Source organism: Megascapheus bottae, chromosome 16 (assembly GCF_031878675.1).
Source record: "Megascapheus bottae isolate mThoBot1 chromosome 16, mThoBot2.hap1, whole genome shotgun sequence".
NCBI lineage: Eukaryota > Metazoa > Chordata > Mammalia > Rodentia > Geomyidae > Megascapheus > Megascapheus bottae.
Window position 1 is genome coordinate 196,720 of NC_143524.1, and position 23,547 is coordinate 220,266.

The 23,547-nt window shown below is 56.8% G+C and overlaps 1 protein-coding gene across 1 annotated transcript; it reads right to left on the minus strand.

Annotated features, from left to right (window-relative positions):
• Positions 1 to 19: 19 nt before the first annotated feature.
• Ano9 (anoctamin 9) lies at positions 20 to 13,222 on the minus strand. The gene is made up of 23 exons (XM_090347071.1): positions 13,174 to 13,222; positions 8,090 to 8,164; positions 7,566 to 7,990; positions 6,428 to 6,474; positions 6,274 to 6,332; positions 6,110 to 6,186; positions 5,841 to 5,975; positions 5,631 to 5,727; positions 5,426 to 5,486; positions 5,259 to 5,341; positions 4,920 to 5,024; positions 4,685 to 4,837; positions 4,567 to 4,603; positions 4,262 to 4,373; positions 3,698 to 3,755; positions 3,522 to 3,619; positions 3,234 to 3,376; positions 3,001 to 3,153; positions 1,660 to 1,807; positions 1,048 to 1,149; positions 878 to 971; positions 633 to 745; positions 20 to 549 (listed from the first exon to the last, which is right to left on the minus strand). Exons 1-23 carry the CDS (start codon positions 13,177 to 13,179, stop codon positions 522 to 524), a joined length of 2,409 nt encoding a protein of 802 aa, XP_090203197.1. The 5' UTR covers positions 13,180 to 13,222; the 3' UTR covers positions 20 to 521.
• Between the last annotated feature and the right edge of the window lie 10,325 nt (positions 13,223 to 23,547).

Consider the following 23,547-nt stretch of genomic DNA (forward strand, 5'->3'; position numbering starts at 1 on the left):
GCTTAATTTTATTACAGGAAGTTCTGCTGGCAGCCTCCCACCAGCCAGTGTGTAGCAGGGCAAGGCGGATCTTTTTGTAGCAGAAGGAACTCAGGCCGACTTTCCTGCTGTGAACTTCGTGAGAAGCCCCACACCCTGGTTTTATGGACACTAGGACACTCAGAATTCAGTTCAGGTGGTGCCAAGTTTATCTCTTACAAGAAATGGAGCAGGTGCTGTAGGGACACCTGTGTGGCTCACAGATGCCTCAAGCACCCATAGGACTCCAACAACCCTTCCATATACCAAAGCTGCCCAAGCGTTCCTTGGCTGTCCCAAATATACCCACATTTACTCAAGGTACTGCTATAACCACCTTCATGTACACAGACTCCCATAGCCACCCACGTGTGCATGGACTCCACAGGACTCCCAAGTGCACACAGGGCTTTCTCGCACCTCCCACAACACGGCGTGGTCAGGGTCAGGCTGTGGAAGTGGTAGCTTGCAGTCCAGACTCCTCTCCACCTGTTCAGGGTTGTCTACACCTCTGTGCTCCGGGAGCTGCAGCTGCCAGTAGGTGGGTTGGTAAGGTCAAAAGGTGGGTCCTCCGGGGGCCCTCCCAGAGGCCTGCCCAGCCAAGCCAACCCTACCGCATCTTCTTCTGAAGCGCCTGGAACTTCTCCCTTAGCACACTGTTCTTCACAGACTGGGGGACGTCAGGCACGAACCATGCAGCAACGAGCTTGGTGCACAAGGCAACATGCTGGGGACAGGGCGGACCAGAGAGACCAGGTGAAGACAGCGGCTAACAGGACCTTTGGCAATTGGCAGCCAAGTAGGATAGCTGGAGAGAGCTGCCTTAACTTCCACCAAACCTCTCCTCAGTTTGGCTCACCTCAAAGAGGATGACGAAAGCTAGGCGGATGGCTAGGAGGAACCAGAACTGCTCAGAATGGTTGTAGTCATGGGCGTCTCGGTAGTCCCGGTACCTTAGGTGGGAAGGAACCTGAGGTCAGGGGTCAGGAGCTTAGAGGGCAATTATGGAAGGGTGAGAAAATTCCAAACCTGCACTCAGTCACATTTTCCCAGCCCTCTTTCTTGATTGGGTCCTGGAAGTCCTTGGTATGGAAAACAGACAGGCTGTGGTTGACATAGCCCGTGAGGCAGCTGCAGAGACAGGAGTATGGAGCTAGCAGGCCCCTTAGGGCCTGAGGCACCTCTCAGAAACCCACGGAGTCTGGGGGACAATTAGGCGGGCCACCATGGATGACTTCTTCCGTGTCCCACAGGGAGGGAGTCTGCTGGGGCTACACCAACTTTCTCCCCCACCCCCAGTCTGGGGATCATTCCTGGAGCTGCCCCAGGAGATCCAGCCTTCATTGCCAGGTCCAGGACAAGAGGAGCTAGACATGGCTCTGCGCTGTCCCCTTGTATCAGAAGCAGAGGCCTCACTTCGGAGGGAACCATTCAGAAACAGCTCTACTTCAGGACCCTCACCCCCGACAGGGGTCTAGTCGGCCCTTTTGGGTGCTAGCCTGGGGTCTAAAGGTCAGTCCCCGGTGGCATTGGCAGTGTCCAGCATTCCCGGGAGGGAGGGTTAGGGCGGGTTTGGGCTCCGCGGGGCTTAGCTGTGAGGGGCTAGAGTCTTGGGGAGCTCGCAGTGGTGTCAGGCCTTACTCGTGTTCGGATGAGGAGTTCAAGCGGCAGGGGCCGTAGCGGTACTTGTAGACCACTCTGGGGATGAACTCGGAGGTGAAGGCAATGACCATCCCGTTGGCAATGACCGCGAGCACGCCAATGGTCTCCAGCACCTGCAGCCAGGTCCCTGGCCAGGGCGGCGGGGCGGGGCGGTCAGAGCAGTGGGCGGGGCGGTGGAGCAGTGGGGAGGGGCAGTGGAGCAGTGGGCGGGGCGGTGGAGCAGTGGGCGGGGCAGTCAGAGCAGTGGGCGGGGCGGTGGAATAGTGGGTGGGGCGGTTGAGCAGTGGGGAGGGGCAGTCAGAGCAGTGGGCGGGGCGGTGGAGCAGTGGGGAGGGGCAGTCAGAGCAGTGGGCGGGGCGGTGAAGCAGTGGGCGGGGCAGTCAGAGCAGTGGGCGGGACGGTGGAGCAGCGGGCGGGGCAGTGGAGCAGTGGGCGGGGCGGTGGAGCAGTGGGGAGGGGCAGTCAGAGCAGTGGGCGGGACAGTGGAGCAGTGGGGAGGGGCAGTGGAGCAGTGGGCGGGGCGGTGGAGCAGTGGGCGGGGCAGTTAGAGCAGTGGGGAGGGGCAGTCAGAGCAGTGGGCGGGGCAGTGGAGCAGTTGGGAGGGGCGGTGGAGCAGTGGGCGGGGCGGTGGACCAGTGGATGAGGTAATCTGGCTCTTTTGCCTGATTGCTGGTACAGGCTCTGGGAGCCTGACTGGCCAAGGGCCTCCTGGCACTTCTACTCCGTGATACCCCATGGCAGCAACAGGGGTCATTCAGAAAGCCCCAGCCAAGGCAGCTATGGGATCACTTTGCCTTCATCCTGGCATCAGCAGGAGGGACTTGTATGTTCTCATCCACTCTCATCCCCATCTTCCTCCTGAATCCCACCCAAGGACACCTAAACCTGGGCCTCCTGGGAGTCCTTCCTACTGCCTCTCTCGCCTCCTCTCCATATCCAGCATCTCAGCACCTCTGCCCACCCGACACCCTCAGGGTGCCTCTCATGTCCTGCTCCTCATCCTTCAGAGACCAGCTCTTCCACTGTGATCCCTTGGGGGCTGCAAACCCTTCAGCAGATGCTGGGGGATGACGGGCAGAACCAGCCCTGCCTCTGCCTGGGGACTGAGCTTCCCAGGCTCCACTGGAAACATGGCAGCCCCGGTAGGTAGACTGGCTGTCTGGAAAGAAGGGGCTTGAGCCCCTTCATACTGTCACCGGCCCGGGCTTGAGCTGTGCCAAAATCAGTGCCGTCACAGGCACCCACGTGCACAGTGCAAAACCCAGAGCTAGAAGCTGCTCCCAGCACCCACCCCCATCGCCCGCCCGGGGAGCTGCTGACCGATGTCCTTGGCCTTGCGGGGCACAAGGCGCCGCTGCAGCTGCACCATCTTGATGGCGTCCAGGCGGATCTCCACCAGGTTGCTGAAGAGCGCGAGCAGAGGGGCCAGCGGAAAGGCGGCCACGAAGATGGTGGTGAAGCCGTACTGGATCACTGGGAGGCCGTCAGGTCCGTCTGTCAGTCTGGGCCCAGGCTGCCAAAGCCCCTGCCTCCCCTCCCCCTTCCCCACGCACTCATTTCCATGAACTCATCAAACAGGCTAAAGGTGGTGACGGGGTTCAGGAGGACGTTGTGCCGCCACTCCCGGAGCTCAGGCTCTTGTGACCCGCAGTTGTGTTTGATAGTCCAAATGGTGTGGCACTTGTGGACCAGCCATCTAAGCATTGGAGGAGGGGTTGAGACTCTCGGGCGGGAGCCGAGGAGGAGGAGGAGGAGGAGGAGGAGGAGGAGGAGGAGGAGGAGGAGCAGCAGCAGCACTGCAGTGGCGGGTATGGGGAGGAGAGGGCAGGGGCTTCACTCACGGGCGGAAGTACTCTACACAGTTGCTCAGTGTCTGCTTCAGACCCATAATGATGGCCATCTGCACAAACAGGTCCATCATGCAGCCGCTGAGGTGGCACTGTGGGGCCAGAGGGGAGGTCAGGGGGAAGAGCTAAGGAAGGCGGGGACTCACACAGGAGGACACTCGGACACTGACCTCCTCCAGCTTCCACAGACCCGCCAGGCGCGTGGACTTTCCAGGGTGACCGTTGATCCTGGGGAGGAAAACAAAGTATGGGAGGAAGCAGGGCAGCACCCTGCTGAGACTGTAGTGGCCATGAGACAAACAAGGTGGCATCTCAGCCTCAGCCTGAGGTGCCCTACTCAGGCAGCAAGCACAGATTCAGCCTCATGCAGGCATCCGCAGGCTCAGACTTCTTCCCTCCCTCCCTCCCTCCCTCCCTCTCTCCCTCCCTCCCTCCCTCCCTCTCTCCCTCTCTCCTTCCCTCCCTCCCTCCCTCCCTCATCCTGGGCCTTGAACTCAGGGCCTGAGCATGGTCCTTGGGCTTTTCCAAGGCTAGAGCTCTACCACTTAAGCCACAGCACCACTTCTGGCTTTTTCTGTGTATGTGGTACCAAGGAACCGAACCTGGGTCTTCGTGCATGCTAGGCAAGCCCACTGCCTCTAGGTCAAACTCTCAGCCCCCAGGTCTGTTGACTTTTTAAAGACAGGAAACAAACTATGAAGGTGGAGGCAGAGGGAGCCGGCTAGGCTGCACACCTGCCCAGGATGAAGGCGACGTAGATGAGCGAGGAGAAGTGAACGAAGAACTGCAGGCTGAAGAACTTCATGGTGAACGTGCTCTCTCGCTCGGAGAAGGTCCTGGGCTTCTCTGCAAGGAAACACAGCGGTCCCCCCCGCCTGTCGTTCTCTGTACCACTGTGGTACTTGTGGCCCTCACCTCTCAAATACGAGGCACCAGATCAGCAGGAAACTTCCCCCACCCTGTCTCTGGTCATAGCTCCAAGAACCCCCAGCCTGAGTCCTCCCCCACACCCCCAGAGAGGGATGGGCCGTCCTCTCACCGAGGTCACAAAGCTTCAGGGCCATGAACCTGTTGACCTGTTGGAAACGAGTGCCACCGTGTAGGGCTCGCCTGACACCTCACCAGAGCCCCTGTGGTCCTCCCATTTTTTCCCCTACCTTGGTCATGATGACAATCATCATGTAGTGGACCAGAGCTCCCGTCACCACCACGGCCGTGGTCACCTGCTTCTCCAAGAAGCTGCTGAAGAGGGCAGCAGCCAGCACGCGGTAGACAACCAGCACGTGGGCCATACCGATAATGAGGCATATCTGTGGATGGGCAGCCGTGGACAGGACGTAAAAGGGCCGCGTGGCCATGTCTGCAGCCCCCCCCAACCACCCCCCGCAGTACCATGAACAGAGACAGGACCAGGATGAGCATGCTTCGCACGTAGGAGTGTCGGTGAGGACGGAGCTCGTAGTCAGGAGAGTTAATGAGCTCCAGAGCCATCTCTTCCTAGGGAGGAAGGTATGAGACGCCTCAGACACCCCCAACATGGGGGACAGACAGACAGACACGAGAGCACAGGGGGACACGGGGTAATAGGCTTCAGACAGAGGAGGACATGGACACAGGCCTCAGACATGGGAAGACAGAGGCCTCGGGGACAGGGCCTTAGTTGCAACACCCAGCTGGGACAAGGGCTGCAAGTCTGGGCCCCAGGGTGCCCGGGGTGGAGATGGACCTCACCTGTTCTTCATCCCACCCATACAAGTCCCAGTGCAGGACCACCTGAGCTCGCTGCCGCTTCCAGATCTCTAGGAACACTGTGGCTGCAGTAGAGATAAAAGGTGTCACGGTGCCTGGGAGTCTCGCGGGGGCCTTGGAGCTCAGGCCGGCTGTCCCGCAGAACTCACCCCACAGAGCCATGAAGAAGGCAAACAGCACAGTGCCCTCGTTGTCAAACAGGTGGGTGAGCTGGAGAGAGCACAGGCTGCGCTAGGCCTCTCACCGTGTCCCCCAGGGAGTACAGAGCATTCTGCTCCCTGTCTTCCCGGCCCCTGCCACCAGACAGACAGACAGACTGCCAGCTGGTACCCAGACCCCAGAGCTGCAGCAAACCTTGGCAAAGGTGCAGGTCTCCGAGAGCAGGTGGTAGCTGCCCGTGTGGTCACCAAGGGGGCACATGACAATGGTGTGGGCCTCACAGATCTCCTTGCTGAGGGTGCAGAGATGGGGCTGGCACTGCTTTTTCCCAGATGCAAGGCCCTACCGGGGCCCTGTCCTATCCCAGCCCATAGCCTAACCTCCAGTCCCCAGCATCTGGCCTACCTGATCTGGCTGGCATCAAACAGAGCGAACCCACTCAGAAAGACGATGAGACCCACCAGGGCAGCCGGTACCAGCATGTAAGTATACCAGCCGAGCCATGCGAAGTAGAGCGCCACCTTCTCTCCAAAATAGTTCCTACAGACAAGCCACGGGGTCAGGGCCTCCCCCCACAGGGCAGCGGAGCCCCTCAGGAGTGTGGCCACATGTGGGTAGGGGCGGTAGGCTGGCTGAGCCACAGGTGTGTTGGTGACCTCTGGGGGCAATGTTACCTGATCTCATCAATTGGCTGCTCACGGAACATGCTTCTCCACCGGGCCCACTTCCTCAGCTTTTCTTCCCTCTGGACCTAAGTGGCGGACAGTGAGAAGTTCCTGCCTTGGGGCGCCCTCAAGCTTCCAGATCCCACCCCACCCCGGGCTGGCCCACCTCTCACCTTGTGCAGGGGGAACCTGGTTTCAAAGACCTTGTCTTTCACCAAAGCCTCGAAGGTGTCTGGGGGTCACAGGCAGCGTGTGTCACAGGGGAGGAGACCAAAGGGGACCTCTGCCTGTGCAGCACCCTCCCAGCGACCTGCCCACCATCCTCACCACCAGCTGCTGTCTTGCAGGTCAGGATAAAGTTCACGATTCTGATTCTGAAACCCAAGGGTAGGGTCAGGATGGACTCAGTTCTGCAGCCCTGTCCCAGCCAGTCAGCCTAGATCTTCCCTTGTCCCAGCCAGGGCCCCCAGTCTGCGAGCAATGACCACAGCGCAGCATCTAAGAATCTTCTGAGAGCCTCCAGGAGCTGGGCCCCCTCCAGGTTACTTCCCATACTCCCCTACTCCTGCTCTGAGCCCCAGCTCCCAGATGAGAGCCCAACTTTCAAGTATGCCTCCCACAGCCCTGAGCCCAACAGTACATGCTGAGCCTTCACCTACACAAACCCTCTTCACAACCCCGTGAGCCATTTTGACTACATGGGGTCTGAGGCTCACAGAGGCTGGGTAGCGTGACCGTGGCCACACAGCCAGGCGTGAGACTGCAGGACGGCACCAAAGGACCTTTTCTTCCTGCATGCGTGTCTGAAACACGACCCCTCCCAGGAGTGCACAGATTCCCCAGGCCTGAACCTCTAGGCTCCCACAACATTGCCTCTACTCTTCTGACCAGCTCTGAGACCCAGCAAGTCACATCTTTGCTTCACACTCAGATGCCAAGAGCACCCTGTGTCTATGCCCACTGGCCAGGCTCCAGCTGAGCTTTGATGGGCCTGGCTACGATTGGGTACAGGACAGGAAATGCCAGGGGAGGTAAGAGAAGGAGCTGGCACTTGGGGACACAGCAGCCTCTCTCTACCAGGCTTCTAAGTCCACAAAGTAGGGATCCGATTGCAGGAAGAGGCCTTAGAAGTAGAATGCAGGGGTTTGTGGGAGATGATGGCCTCGGAGGGAAAGGACCCCTGGGCCTCTTAAACCTGTCTACTCCCCTCACTTAACAGCTGGCTTTGATTCTGTGTCTTCAGGAACACAGTCAAAGGTACCCTTCAGAATGCTTCAGTAAGCGAGAATTATCACTACCGCGGAAACTGAGGAAGGTACTTCTCACATGGGGTGGGGCCTGAACCTGTAGCCTCTGCCCTCTGAGATGACGAGGTACCAGAATTCAGGTCATGGCCCCTCCTCTGCCAGTGCCAGGCCTAGGGGTGGGGGTACTCCCTGCTCTGGCTCTGGATGCAGCCTCTCACCTTGTGGCAGCTGGGACTGGCTCTGACCTGACCAGCTTGTCACTGGGGGCTGGACCCTCGGAGTCCACTAGGAGAGTTTGGTACAGGTCAAAGATCCTACTGTCTGCTCGAATCCCGAAGAACACCCGCTTCTGGTCTTCTACCATCTGGGGAAGCCACATGGGACCCTCTGTTCCACTGTGCATCGCTCCCCCTTCATCCACAGCCACCGGCCTGTCCCCTGTTGCCAGGGCACAGGTCATGCACTGTCCTTGGAACTCTCCAGCCTCTTCCTCCACCCCTGCAGGGCACAAACCTACCTTGAGGTGGAAGCCCTTTCTCTGGAGCTCCCCCAGAAATTCCTGAAGCCTCTCCTTCTGCTCCAGGCTTTGCTGAGTCTGGCGGTCAGCCACCAAGACATAATCCCACTGATCAGAGGCCTCAACCTAGAGGACGGAGATGTGAAGATGTGGCAAAGGGGAGACGGGCTGGCACAGGAGCAGAGGAGCAGAGGAGCAGCTTGGGTGGGTGACACCAGGTCCCACCTCACGAGAGCGAATCTCCATCAGCGGGAAGCTGTCACTCTCTGTCCCCACCAGGATCTGGAGGCTCTCTTCACCCTGAGCACAGAGGGAGGAATGGGGATCTTTGAAAGGCCCCTCCTAAGGCTTCTGAGCAGACACTCTGGCTCCAGGGGTAAGCTGGGGACAGAGTCGCCAGAAACAAGTTGGCTACCAGGTAATTCCAGGTGGAAGTGAGGCTGAGACCAAAGGTGTGAAGCAGTGAGATGACAAGCCAAAAAGTGAGGAGCACAAAACAAATGACCTTCGAAGCTCAGGCGGGAAAGCCTGCTGGGCTGTGAAGGAGGACAGAGCCCCATTCTAATGTGGCAGAAGACGCAAGCTGGAGTCACAGGAGCAAGCCCCAAGGAGCAAGCGCTTTGTTGTTGCTGTTGTTGTTTGTTTGTTGAGACAGTTCTCTGTGTGTCACCATGTCTGACGTTGTGTGTGTGTGTGTGTGTGTGTGTGTGTGTGTGTGTGTGTGTGCGCGTGCGCGCGCTGCTCCTGGGGTTTGACCTCGGGATCTGGACTCTATCCCGGAGCTTTTTAACTCCAGGTTAGTGCTCTACTACTTGAGCCACAGCTCTACCTCCCGTGTGAGGCTGTGAATGGGAGAAGACTCCTGGACTTTCCTCAGTGGGCTGGCCTTGGATCTCCATCCTCAGTGCTCAGCCGCCGGAGTAACCAGGGCGACGGGCGTAAGCCACTGGCATCCAGCCAATTCCTGGTGTGTTTTCAAGAATGTTTATAAACAGGATAGAACTGCACCACAAGGGAGGTGGTAGTAGCAGAATCGGAGCAGTGGGTGCCTGCTTATCCAGCTTTATTTACTCTTTACCAACAAGGTGCCGAGGGCTCAAGCTAAGTGAAAGCAGAGGCTGCTTTCCTGATGGGTGCCGGGCTCTGCGGAGAGCAGGGCGGATGAAGCTGGGAGGTGAGGCTGGCTAGGCAAGTCAGGGAGGGTCTTGCCTCACGACAGGGACTGGCAGGCACCGAGCCCTCGATGCCAAACACGATTGCTCCCGGCCCATAAGCATGGTCCCAGAGAGATAGGGATCTTGCAGCACTGGCGTCTGGAGGGTCAGGGCGCTTCAGGGTTGAGTCTGAGTCTCCAGAGTAAAGCTGGCTCCCTGACCACCCACCCTGTGGCCCTGTGGACTTGGGCTCTTGCTCAGCCCGCTGCCAGATCCCCCTTCCCACCAATGCTGGCCTCAGCCCCTTTCCTTACTGCAGCCACCCACGGCTAAGCTGCTCCTGCTGGTCCCACACCACAATCTCTCCTTGCCCCGGCCACATTCTTGCTGCCTCCTCCAGAGAGTTTCCCTAGACTGCCCCAGCCTGTCCAGCCTGAAGGATGCAGCCCACCCAGGCACACTTGCATTTCAGAAAAATACCAATGACTCAATGACTGCCCGGGATACACTGGCACTAGAGAAAAACGTTTATCTGAGATTCCATTTAACCAAGCTCATCTTTGTTTTGTCCTGTTCAGTTTGCAGCCATCCTCCAGCCCACAATCTACACACACCCAGGAGCAGATGGCTCCAGAACAAGGCTGGCTCTACCCCTCTGTCTCAGTCACAGAAGTCAAGAATTGCATCAATGCCACCATCAGAGAGCAGCCCCAAGGCCTCAATCCCAGGCGCGTGTCAGCTCCGGTGCCACACTGTGACAGCTAGGCGTCTGCAGGTCTTTGCGCCCTTCCCCACTCTCTACCCAACTCCTGTCTTCCCCAGGCCTCCCGCTGACTGCACGCCAGACTCCCAAAGACGGCCCGCAGACACCTGTGCCCAGGTGTGGCACGTGAACACTGAAACTACTCCCCTATCCTGAGTCAGGAGAAACCTGTGCTCAGCCAGACCGAGGGGAGGGCTGGGGCACCTGTGTCTTTTCAGGGAGGAAGGTCAGGTGGCCGAGGGACCATCCTGTCCCCTGGTAATGAGTACATTTCTTTTTGGACAATGTCACCCTTCCTTCACTCTTGCCCAGTTTGGGAAATGGATTCTTGTGCGTTGACTTGGGGCTAAGCAGAGGCTCCCTTGTCATTTTCTCTCTCTCATCCGGGGCCCAGACATCCGTGTGTCCAAAAGCCTCAAAATGTGGAGAACACGTCAGGAGATCAGGCAGGGCCTGCCACGCCAGGAACCCTAGATTTTACAGGACTTTGGAACCGAAACCAAAAGGGAATCTGGGTATAGGTGTTTGTCCCCCTCGAAGACCTAGGTGAAAGACTGTCCTTAGCTCAACTGCCTCAGTGGCTGCTGATGAGCCAGCACCCAGCCCATCACAGCCCTGCCCACAGCTGAACAAGGCCCAGCCCTGGAACTCTGCTGCCGCACATCCTGGGATCTCCAGTCTCATGTCATGGCCACAGTCCAAGCCTCTCAGATCAGGCTGGCCATCCAGCTGTCCTCCAGAGCTGGTGCTCACATCCCACTGACCCCCAGGCTGACCCCAGGGGCTTCTCAGTACTGTCCTTGAGGTCTCCAAGAAGAGGGCAGGGGGTGGGCTCACATGCACTCCACCAGGCCGTGTGTGTGCGTGTGTGTGCGTGCGGGTGGGGTACATACGTGTGTGTGTGTGTACACGCCACACCAGCACCGGGGATCGAATTCCCTCTCACTCTTGCTTAGCTTTTTCACATAAGGCTGGTGCTCTGCCACTCAAGCCGTATCTCTACTCTCGAGTTTTGTTGGTTAATTGAAGACAAGGGTCTCTCAGATTTGTGTGCCCAGGCTGGCTTCAAACCGGGATTCTCAGATCTCAGCCTCCTGAATGGCTAGGTGACCAGTATTAGCCACCAGCACCCAGAAAGCAGACAGCTTTGTGCAGTTGAGGCAAGGTGTCCAGGACCTTTGTGTCCTCCACAGCAGCTGCCCCTCTCACCCCGAGGACACCCAGTGTGTGGGCTTCGCTGGGGGCCGTAGGGCTTGGTGCAGACCAGGTTTAGGATTCAGGCTCTATGCAAAGGGCTCAGATGTGGCCAACTCTCTCAGAGGCTCACTTGCCTCATCTGTAGAATAGGGTGATGTCGCCCTACTCCTCAGGCAGGAGGAGGTAGACAAAGCCATGTGTCCAGCCACTGGAGGTCCTTTTGTCTTCTCTGTCCTTCCCGCTCCTCAACTTCACAGGCCAGGCACACACAGAAAAGGGCCCTGGGACTCGCTGGAGCCAGGGTCAGCCCCCGGGCTCTACATGAAGAAGCTTCCGGAGACACAGCTGCCAGGGGCCGTCTCTCCTGAGGGTGAGCTCTGGCTCACCAACCTCCATCCGGCCGGCAGGTCAGAGTTGGAAGGGGTATCTCTGCCACCTGGCTGGCCAGTTACAGCCCGACTGCATGCCCGAGGCTTCCCCTGAGCTGCACATGGAGGAATGAGGTTCTCTCCCCATGCGTAGCCCATCTCATGGCCTGTTGGCCGGTGCTCTAGGCCCTCTGGACACACTGTCCACCCAGGGTGCCATTCCTCCCCACAGTGCACAACACAGGAGCCATTCTTGTCCCCCTGCCTCCCCTGCTCTGGCTCTTCCATGTCCAAGGATCTCCTTCCCACAATTCCTTCCTCCAGTGTCTGTCCCTGGCACCCACCAGCCCATCCTTTTCCATGGCTGCTCCCTCACTTGTCCCCAGACACCAGGGAGCTCACTCTGTGCTGCCTGGAGGGCAGAGTGCATTGTAAGTAGACACAGGTGCTGGATCACTGGTGTCTATTTGGCAGGAGGAGCAGGTGGCCCTGAGGTTGGCCTTTGGAGAGGCAAAAGATAGGGCAGCATACCTAGGAGATAGATATGTGTAGGGGATGGCACCGAGAGGCAGGTGACTCCACACCTCCAAGGCCTCAGCCCTTAGCACCTCTGCATACTGGTAGTCACCGTTCCCAGGGGCTCAGCCTCAGTACAGTACCTCCAAGGACTCAGTCCTTACCCCCTATGAGGACTTTAGAGTTACTCCTCCTGGTGACTCCCTTACAGCAGCTCTGAGGATTTGGTAATCACTCCATGCTCAGAACATCTGGGGAATCAGGGATATTCCTTGTGACTCAGTTCTCAGCACTTTAAAAGTATACAGCCAAGGAGCGGAGGCTAGGGGTCAGCAGGGCAGGGTGGGGGGGTTGGAAGCTCAGAGCTGAGCAAGGACAACAGGGCCACGGAAGGGAAATGAGCAGAAGTCATATGATCAGACTGCCCCAGGAGCTGGGTTCTCCAGTCCTGTGAGCGACTAAGGACCAAAGCACTTACCTCAGCCAAGGGGGGCTGCTCCCTGTCCTTCCCAAGCCCTCTCAGTCTCTCCACCCCGTCTTGAGGCAAGCAGTGGTCAGGGGATCCCAGGCCAGGCCAAGGGGTGTTTGCACGCGAGACTAAGAGTTCAGGGAGCAGAGCTGGACCTGAGGGGCCAGGAGGGCCTGGCAGAACTGGAGGGAGTGGCTGCCTGCTCAGTACACACCTGGCAGAGGGGGAGGGAGTGCAGCCTTTCTAGCCCACACCTGGAGCAAGAGTGCTGCATGGAGAGCTGGTTTCACTCTCAGCCTCTCCTCCAGCTGCCCAGCCTCTAGCACAGGCCCTGGGGACCTCTTGGCTGCTGAGAGGAGCAAGAATATCGCCCAGGAGGTCACAATTCCTTCTCTTACACTCTGACCCCCAGGGTCCAAGCCCAATAGCCTGCAGCCAGCCTCTGCCTAGGGCAGGACCCAGACAACAGGAGACCTCAACAATCTTGGGCCTCCACTCAGGGCAGTCGCCCGACCCCACAGGCGTTTCCCCTCTGCACCCACACTGCTGCAGTGTCGGCACGCGTCTCGGGAGCGTCTCAGGACGCGTGATACCTGCACAAGCCCCAGCGCTCCAGCAAAGCGATCTGAGGACACACACACAGGTCCAGCTCTGGTTCCCCATAACTGGAAACCTACCCCAACGGGTTCTGCCACATCCCCAGCCTGCTCCCTCAGTCCTGAGTCAGCTCATGGCTCAGACCACCCTCTGCCAGGCTGCCAGGAACTCCACAGGTGCCTTCCTGGGAGGGTGGAGTGGCGGTAGGAGCGCGGGGTGGAGGGGCCGGGGTGTGCTGAGCTCACCTGCATGCCGGCTTCCTCTCGGTGTCCAGGAGTTCAGCGTGGGGCTGGGACCCCCACTGCAGGCGGGCCAGAGTGGCTTCAAAGTTGCCAGTTCTCTGACCTGACTTCCGCATGAGTTCACCCCTCCCTCTCTCCTGCTGCCACACCCAGGTGCTCTGGGAGGAGCTATTGGTTTGCTAGCTGCTACCAGACAAACACGAGCCCCCTTCCAGCCCTTTCTGGAAACCACGTGAGGGGTGGGAGCAGACTGGCTGAGTCGTCTAGACTCCCCTCATCACCTTGCTTTCTTCCTCCTTCCTTTCCTACAGAAGTGTTGGCTCTAAGGTGGGTGCCTGGCACAGTCCTCCAGGGAGAAGAGGGAGACGAGTGCTCACTGCCCTACCCTCAGTACACCTCCAGATCCAGCCTGACCCCTCCCTGCAGATCTAAAGTTGATTCCAGAGAGGAGAAATGAGCAAGGATGGGGCGAGACAAGTCCAAGGCCTGCGGTGTGCTCTCCCACCAGCGCTCTGACGCAGCCCCACGGGAACTTCAGGGTCTCGAGGCTACCCTAAAGGGTGCAGACCCGCCCCTCCTGGGTCTTGAGCCAGGTCTGAGCCTGGGCTGAAGCAGCAGTTGCAGAAGACTCCACGTGGCCTGAGGATGACTGACCGGTCCTGAGGACACTGCGGCCAAGAGAGGGAAGAAGAAGAGAGAAAGAGAGAGAGAGAGAGACAGAGAGAGAGAGAGAGAGAGAGAGAGAGAGAGGAAGAAGAAGAAGAAGAAGAAGAAGAAGAAGAAGAAGAAGAAGAAGAGAGAAAGAAAGAAAAAGAAAGAAAGAAAGAAAGAGAAGGAGGGAAGGAAGGAAGAAGGAAAGAAAGAAAGAAGACAGACAGACAGACAGACAGAGGAATTCTGGAGGCTGGGTCTATAATACAGTGGTAGTATGCTTGATTACCATGCACAAGGCCCTGGGTTCAATCCCCAGTGTTGCAAGAAAAGAAAGATTCAGAGCAAGTGAGAGGAGTGGGGGATGAAGGCAGCCTGCAGTTGGTGTTCAGTACTCGTGTCATCAAGGTTCAGAGTCCTTTTAATTGCTGCTCTGCGCCCTGAAACGACTGGTCTTCCTGCTTCCTCCATGATCCAGGGTGACTGCATCCTCTTCTAGCCAGTGGGGAGAGGAGAATGTGGAGGGCACTGCCCCTTCACAGGTTCAGTGACGCGCCTCACTGCTAGGATGCCTGAGCAGGGTGGTCCCTTTTCCTGAGGTAGAACCTAAGCTTCTGAGTTCTCCGCTGTCTCAGTCCAGGGAAAAGCAGAATGCAGAAACCAAGTCAACAACGTTGTTGAGCATAAGAGTGACCCACACTCCAGTCCTCAGTACGCACCTGCCTGTGTGCTCTGCAGCGCACATCTCCGCCCCTCCCCCAGTGCAGAGGACTTTGTTTTCATTATAAGAACTCCTGGTTAAGTGACTTCAGTAACTCCGCAGGTATTCATTTTCAATGTCCTTACTGGGAAATGCCAGTTTTATTGTTGAGAAGAAATCCTGATTTTTCTTTTCTTCTTGTTGTTGTGGGGCTTGAACTCAGGCCCTCAGCACTGTCTCTGAGCTCTTCCACTTTGAGCTGTTGAGTCACTTCCAGTTTTCTGGTGGTTGACTAGAAATCAGAGGCTGGCTTCAACCTGTGACCCTCAGATCTCAACCTCCTGAGTAGCTAGGGTTATAGGTGTGAACCACACACCCAGCTCTTGCTCCTCTTATTCCTACTGTCTGTTTAATATTTTTGTTTGCCAGTTTTGGGGCTTGAACTCAAGGCCTGAGCACTGTCCTTGGACTTTCTCAAGGCTGGAGCTCTACTGCTTAAGCCACAGTACCACGTCCAGCTTTTCTATGTATGTGAAACCAAGGAATCAAACCTAGGTCTTTGTGCATGCTAGGCAAGCACTCTATCACTAGGCCAAACTCCCGGCTCCTTATCCCCACTTTCTAAGGGCACAAGAGAGAATCTTTCATGTATTACCAGTCAGTGGCTATCCAGGGCCAATGACTCATGCCTGTAATCCTAGCTACTTGGGAGCTTGAGATCGGAAGATCCTAATTGAAACTACTCCAGGCTGGAAAGACTCTTATCTCCAATTAACCACCAGAAAACCAGAAGTGGTGCTGTGGCTCAGAGTGGTAGGGCAGTAGCCTGAAGCTGAAGAGCTCAGGCACAGGCACAGAGTTCAAGCCCCATGAGGGACAGGAGGAGGAGGAGGAGGAGAAGTCCCTACACTTGAGGGATGGATGGCAAGCCAGAGCAGATCTCATCACTCCATCTGCAGAGAAGGCAATCTAGACAGACAATAAGCAAGAAACATCAAAAGTCTTGACACAAAGTGGGGCACTGGTGTCTTCCCGTTAATCCTGCTCACGAGGCTGAGATCTGAGGACTGTGGTTCAAAGCCAAACTGGGTAGAAACATTTGTGAGACTCTTATCTCCAATTAACCACCATAAAGCAGAGTGGAGTTGTGGTTCAAGTGGTTGAGTAAATCCTTGAACAGAAAAAAATGTAACACACACAGACAGATGCACAGACACAAGACACAGACATATACACACACACAGAACAAAAACAAAAAATGGGTGCACACAAAATGTAGGCTGTGAGTGTGACCTAGTGGTAGAGTGCTTGCCTAGCATGCAGGAAGCTCTGGGTTCGATTCTTCAGTGCCACATACACAGAAAAAGCCAGAAGTGATGCTGTGGCTCAAGCAGTCAAGTAAAAGCCTTCAGAAAGTTCAAAGATAAGCCAGGCAATGGCTCACGCCTGTAATCCTAGCTACTCAGGAGGCTGAGATCTGAGGATCAAGGTTCAAAGCCAGCCCGGGCACAAAAGTACCTGAGACTCTTATCTCCAATTAACCTCTAGAAAATGGGAAGTGTGGGTTGGCTTAAGGGTAGGGTATTAGCCTTGAGCTGAAGAGCTCAGGGACAACGCCCAGGTGGAGTTCAAGCCCTATGACCATAAAAAAAAAAAAAATCAAGCAAGCAAGCAAGCCCAATGATAGTGCCAGGCCCTGAGTTCAAGTCCCAGGACTGACAAATATATATATATATATATATATATATATATATACCAAAATGCATTGAAGTGTTGTAAGAGCAGATTTATGCTTGACATTTATGTTTGCCTCACTACTAAGTGAACTGTGAATGGCAGAAATACCCTTTGCTGGGGTTGGAGGCATGGCTCAGTTGCTAATACCCTTTGCTGGGGTTGGAGGCATGGCTCAGTTGCTAATACCCTTTGCTGGGGTTGGAGGCATGGCTCAGTTGCTAATACCCTTTGCTGGGGTTGGAGGCATGGCTCAGTTGCTAATACCCTTTGCTGGGGTTGGAGGCATGGCTCAGTTGCTAATACCCTTTGCTGGGGCTGGAGTTAATGCTCAGTTGGCAATAGCATCAGCCAATGAGCAGAGCAGCTGGTACTGAGTTCGAGTCCCAGTCTCACAACAAAAGCAATACACTTTGCTTTTTTCTTATGCTACTTTGTTTCTTTAAAACTTCATACTACAAATAAAAATCTCTTCTATAAACTTTATTTTATTGTTAAGTTGCTTTATCATAGTCTGTTACTATAAACCTTTTTTTTTTTTTAAGCCAGACTTGGGGTTTGAGCTCAGGGCCTGGGTACTGTTCCTGAGTTTCTTTTGCTCAAGGCTAGCACTTGAGCAAAAGTGGGCTACAGCATCACTTCCAGCCTTTTCTGTTTATATGGTCCTGAGGAATCAACACTCTGACAGTAAGCCCTATAACCCTTTTTTCCTTTAAACTCAGCCTTACTCTAGGACCTGTGATCTGGAATGCAGCTGGGGAAGGAGCCACAGTACTGAGGTTGAACCCCAGTGAGCAGCAGGGTCCCCCCACCCCGTGTAGCACTGTCACTGTCTTTCTTGGCAGAAGACTTTGGCTCAGAACTCACGTGGCTCTTCCCTGTGGACTATGGACTTGTCATCCCTTCCTTGCTCCTCTAAGTCGGGAAGAAACACGTCCCCAGACTTCTCGGCACCCACAAGAGTCAAACTGTAGGCGATACCTCTCATTCCGCTATCTCCTAATGGGAAGCCCAGCGGCCACCCTGGGAAGTCAGGATGACAAAGCCCCAAAGCACTGGACTGCCAGCCCCACCTCAAGAAACACCACAGCCAGGAGCAAGTTCTGTGGCTCTTACCCTCTTCTTGAGACCTTTGTCCCTCAGGAAACCTGTCCAGTCAACCCCAAGACCTTAATATGATCAAAGCCATGGGTGGCTCGCCAGGTGGCCCCGGACGCAGCTGCTCCGCGCGCGCGTGAGTCAGGGTGGGTGCTTCCCAGAACTCACTTCTTGTTACACCCACCCAGGAAGATGGCACGCTCACACCCCTTCCCCTTGGTTCTCTCTGTGCAAAACGGCGCGCGGCCCTCCGGAGAAGGCCCTGAACAGCAGCTTTAACTGCCAGGTTCCTGGTCACTGGCACCTGCAGGTCAGTGGGAGGCCCCCAGGCTCGCAGCTCACCTCCTCATCTTCTGTAGTCCTTCCCGGTAGAATCTCTCTCCTCCATTGGTCCAAGCTGCTACTCAAGCTGCTCTGGCGAAACCCGGCAGTTTAGCTCTCCTAATGAACTCTTTTTTGCCTGGGCAAGCCCAAACCTGGGCGGGGATAGTGTCAGGAGTCACTGAAGCCCCTCAGCCCCTCTTTCCAAGGGTCAATCTGCCTCTTGGCTCTCCTAGGACCCAAGGAAACCCCATGTTGGACCTCCTACCTCTGCCACGCTAGCCATGCGGGCACTACACCTTCTCCCCTCGGTCTGGTGAGTGACTGCCATCTGCAGGCCCTATGTTTGTCTGTCTCTTATTAACACCATGCCAGAGAGATCCACACACCTCTTGGCCAATCTCTTCTGGTTTTGGGGACTCCTGAATTGAGAATTTGACCCTCAGGCAGAGAGATCTCCAGAGCAGTGGGACGCCGCCCCTCTACCCCCTCACGGACTCCCTCTCAAGGATTCCATAAAGCCAATTCATTTTTGTATTACAAGTCATCGGAGACAACACAATGGTAAATGGTCAGAGGTTCCATATGCTCTCACGTTGTTCTCCTTGCTTGCCCTTCTCTCTGTCCTCTCTAAGCAAACTCCCTCTGTCGACCTTTACCCTGTGTCTGCCAGACCTGTGTATGGTTGACGAGGACTGGGGAAAGCTTATGCCACCTCCTCTAGAAAGGTAACTTTCCTTATCTTGTAAATGTATAGGAGCAGGAGCAGTTCAATCCCCCCCCCCCCCCTCTCTCTCTCTCTCTCTCTCTCTCTCTCTCTCTCTCTCTCTCTCTCTCTCTCTGCCTTCCTCTACCTCAGACCTAATACTTTCGACCACCATTCACTGAGTTACCCAGATCACCCAAAGATTGACATTTTATAGTTACGTATTTATTTATTCATTGCCAGTCCAGGGCTTGAGCTCAGGGCCTGAGCACTGTCCTTGGACTTTCTCCAGGCTAGAGCTCTACCACTTGAGCCTCAGCACCACTTCTGGCTTTTTCTATGTATGTAGTACCAAGGAATTGAACCCGGGTCTTCATGCATGCTAGGCCAGCACTCTACCACTAGGCTACACTCCCAGCCCTTGACATTTTATTATAAAACAGGGCCGGGAGTGTGGCCTAGTGATAGAGTGTCTGACTAGCATTCAGGAAACCCTGGCTTCTGTTCCTCGGTACCACATATAGAGAAAATGCTGGAAGTGGTGCTGTGGCTCAAGTGGTAGAGCGCTAGCCTTGAGAAAGCCCAAGGACAGTGTCAGGCCATGAGTTCAAGCCCCAGGACTGATGGTAGAGTGCCTGTCTAGCGAACCCCTATACACCACCAAAAAAGGAAAACCAGAAAGTACTGAAAAACGGGGGTTGGGAGGGAAAGCTGGGTGCCAGTGGCTCACGCCTGTCATCCTGGCTACTCAGGAAATTGAGATCTGAGAATTGAGGTTCAAAGCCAGCCCAGCACAGAAGTCCTTGAGACTCTTATCTCCAGTCAACCACCAGAAAACAGGAAGTGCTGTATCTCAAGGGGTAAGGTGGGAGCCTTGAGCTGAAGAGCTCAGGGACAGCGCCCAGGCCCAGGCCCAGAGTTCAAGTCCCACAACCAACCAACAAACCAAAAAGCAAGCCTACTTCCTACCTTCTCTGGGTCTTACCCAGTGGTGGGCCCTGGCCACCTGGGAGCCACCTCCTCTGGGCTGGGCTGGCCTCACCTCCGACACACACGTAGGTGGGGGCCTGTCCTCTGACACACACGTAGGTGGGAGCCTGTCCTGTGACACACACATAGGTGGGGGGCCTGTCCTCAGAGCTCATGGTTCTGCAGTTTAACTGCCATGAGAAAACTCACAGGTGACGGTGTGCCAGGTGGAATGCATTTCCTGGAGTCCTCACGCTTGCAGACGGACCCCACTAGTACACAGAGTCATTCCTCCAGGACACACGCAGTGTCTCCCCTCTCCTACACAGCCATTGCCAGAAAGCACTGTGCCAGAGCCCCACTGTGTCCTGCCACGTGTGTGCTGACGGCCACGGAGAGCCTGGGGTCCCGGCCTTCCATGTGGACCTGAGCGGAGGCCCTGCCACCTCCAGGAGGGCTGGCATCCGCCATTTCCCTGCAAGTCTGGACTGATTCCAGGCCGTGGGCCTCGATCGAGGAGGACTGCTGTGGTGGAGGACTGCTGTGGTGGAGGACTGCTGTGGTGGAGGACTCCTGGGGTGGAGCACTCCTGGGGTGGAGCACTCCTGGGGTGGAGGACTCCTGGGGTGGAGCACTGTTGTGGTGGAGGACTCCTGGGGTGGAGGACTCCTGGGGTGGAGGACTCCTGGGGTGGAGGACTACTGTGTGGAGGACTCCTGGGGTGGAGGACTCCTGTAGTGGAGGACTCCTGGGGTGGAGGACTACTGTGTGGAGGACTGCTGTGGTGGAGGACTCCTGGGGTGGAGGACTTCTGGTGTGGAAGACTCCTGGGGTGGAGGACTGCTGTGGTGGAGGACTCCTGGGGTGGAGGACTCCTGTAGTGGAGGACTCCTGGGGTGGAGCACTGCTGTGTGGAGGACTTCTGGGGTGGAGGACTCCTGGGGTGGAGGACTCCTGGGGTGGAGGACTGCTGTGTGGAGGACTTCTGGGGTGGAGGACTCCTGGGGTGGAGGACTGCTGTGTGGAGGACTTCTGGGGTGGAGGACTCCTGGGGTGGAGGACTCCTGGGGTGGAGCACTGCTGTGTGGAGGACTTCTGGGGTGGAGGACTCCTGGGGTGGAGGACTCCTGGGGTGGAGGACTGCTGTGTGGAGGATTCTGGGGTGGAGGACTGCTGTGTGGAGGACTCCTGGGTTGGAGGACTCCTGGGGTGGAGGACTGCTGTGGTGGAGGACTCCTGTAGTGGAGGACTCCTGGGGTGGAGGACTCCTGGGGTGGAGCACTGCTGTGTGGAGGACTTCTGGGGTGGAGGATTGCTGTGGTGGAGGACTCCTGGGGTGGAGGACTCCTGGGGTGGAGGACTGCTGTGGTGGAGGACTCCTGGGGTGGAGGACTCCTGTAGTGGAGGACTCCTGGGGTGGAGGACTCCTGGGGTGGAGGACTGCTGTGTGGAGGACTCCTGGGTTGGAGGACTCCTGAGGTGGAGGACTGCTGTGGTGGAGGACTCCTGGGGTGGAGGACTCCAGTAGTGGAGGACTCCTGGGGTGGAGCACTGCTGTGTGGAGGACTTCTGGGGTGGAGGACTCCTGGGGTGGAGGACTCCAGTAGTGGAGGACTCCTGGGGTGGAGCACTGCTGTGTGGAGGACTTCTGGGGTGGAGGACTCCTGGGGTGGAGGACTCCTGAGGTGGAGGACTCCTGGGGTGGAGCACTGCTGTGTGGAGGACTTCTGGGGTGGAGGACTCCTGGGGTGGAGGACTCCTGAGGTGGAGGACTCCTGGGGTGGAGGACTGCTGTGTGGAGGACTCCTGGATTGGAGGACTCCTGGGGTGGAGGACTGCTGTGTGGAGGACTCCTGGGGTGGAGGACTGCTGTGTGGAGGACTCCTGTGGTGGAGGACTTCTGGTGTGGTGGACTCCTGGGGTGGAGGACTGCTGTGGTGGAGGACTTCTGGTGTGGAGGACTCCTGGGGTGGAGGACTCCTGGGGTGGAGGATTGCTGTGGTGGAGGAGTTCTGGGGTGGAGGACTGCTGTGGTGGAGCACTCCTGGGGTGGAGGACTCCTGGGCTCTAGGACTGATGCAGGTGAAGGTGTCATGAGAGGCTCTGGGATGGGCAGGGTTTTCTGTTCCCAGGTTTTTTCGCTAAAGGAGATTTTTAGGGGAGGAGTGGGGGAGGGAAGTGGGGACAAAAACATGAGAAGGGGTATCCATGTGGGAGAAATAATGCATCTTCTATCCGGTGAATACAATGTAACCCCTCTAGAATGAAGGAGATTTAAACAGAATGGAACCCAAGCAGTTGCAAGACCACAGTTGGCCTCTGTAAAGCCCTGGGAGCTCCAATAACAAGTAGGCACAGCATGGTGAAGGAGGCCATGGTCTGCGCTGAGGACTTGCCCTTGGGAGGGGGCATCCGCGCCGATCTGGCTCCATTAAGCCCCACCTCGGGACTCCCGCCCCCAGGCTCCGCCCCTGCGGCCTTCCACCTCTAGGCTCCACCCACACTCTCCAGGCCCCGCCCCACACCCACAGGCCCCGCCCCTGTGAGGTCTCCCGCCTCTAGACTCCACCCACACACTCCAGGCCCCGCCCCACATCCACAGGCCCCGCCCCGCAGGTCTGGGTGCCCTTCTCATCCCGGGACACTGGGCCATGGAGAAGCAGGCCCGACTAGCTTAGACCAGGGCCTGGGTGCAGCGCGCTTGGGACACACCCAAGATAGGACAGGAAGAATGGAGGGCAAGAGGAAATGGGGAGCCCCGAGCCTCCCTCGGGCAGGGGGCAGAAGTGGGGGTACCATTCTCCTCTCCCCCTGCCCCCTGCTGAAGCACCCGCTCACCCTGCCAGCTTGGCCATAAAGAAGGAAGCCAGGACCTGAGGGGCAGTGGCGGGTGGGGACGCGGCGTGACCTGAGAGGCTGCCGAAAGGAGACCACTAGGCAATTCAGGCAGGAGCAAGTTTAATGAAAGGCTAGGGCCGGGTAGGGCAAAAGGGAGCGCGGCTGCATTACGCTGGGAAGTGGCCTCGGAGCCTGGGGTCCTTCTGCTGACTGTCCCAGTCATCTGATTGACGGTTACGGGTGACTGTGAGCTTAGGGCAAGTGCCTTCTGGCAAGGCTCTCTGCTGTCCTTCACACGGAGGAAGGTGGGGAGGGGCTGATCTGCCGGGTCGATCTAACATCTGCCTCCATCCGTGAGAATTCAGGCCGGAGGCAAAACATAGTGAAAATGATAGGAATATTAGGAAAGCAATATGGCAGAGAAAGTTTGTTACAAGACCAGTTGTTGGTGGAAAACAACACTTCATCTTCAGGGTGAAAGCCTTAAGGTTTAACAGAGGAAGAATTGGGAACAAGGGGCAAAAGGCCGGCGTAGAGTCCTGTTATCGCTGTGTCCTGGTTTCATGATGTCAGTTCTGGTTCTCCAAGTTCCGGAGATGTCTCAGTCATTACTTGGGGAGAAAGTCTGCTTCCTTTGCTTTAGGGTGCACCTGATCTGTATAAGGTCATTTGGGAATGTTGTGTCCTACAAAGCTTCCTGGGGCTTGAACTCACCGTCTAGACACGGTCCTTAAGCTTTCTCAAGGCAAGTGCTCTACCTCGTGGGCCGCAGCACCACTTCCAGCTTCTTCTGTGTATGGGGAACCCAGGAATCAAATCCAGAGCTTCGTGCATTCTAAGCAAGCACTCTATCACTAGGCCAAACTCCAGGCCCACCGCAAGCTTTTCTAGCCTTTGTTTTTTCAGGATACCGTTAGGTCTGCCCCTGAGGACAGCTCCTCCCCTTCCCTCCCAGTGAAAGACAGCAGGTAGCCTTGCAAGAAATTAGCTGCCTGAAACCAGTAACCCCTGGCTGCGAGGACTGTGATTCGGCAAAGGATCCCACACTCCGAGGCCACCTCCCCAAGTGCCGGTCTCCTGTGGGTAGTGGGCCGTTCCCCGGGCTCTGAGATCACTTCCTTCGGAATCTGCGGTGGTCGCACCTCATCCCTGCCTTTCCCAACAACTTCCGCTCAGCCCCTCCGCCCTCGTCCCCTCCCCTTCTTTTGTGGTCGTTGGTGCCAGTCCTGGGGCCTGGACTCGGGGTCTGAGCGCTCTCCCGAGCTTTTCCGCTCCGGGCTGGAGGTCTGCCATTTGCGCCCCAGCTCCCTGTGGGTTTTGTGGTGCCCTGAAGATCAGGAGCCCCCCGGGCCTTCCTGCC

Coding starts and splice junctions, on each gene's coding strand:
- Ano9 (XM_090347071.1), bottom strand. Junction 5,976..6,109: donor CAGCCAATTGATGAGATCAG/GTAACATTGCCC, acceptor GCTTGTCTGTAG/GAACTATTTTGGAGAGAAGG. Junction 4,838..4,919: donor TGGTCCTGTCTCTGTTCATG/GTACTGCGGGGG, acceptor GCCCATCCACAG/ATATGCCTCATTATCGGTAT.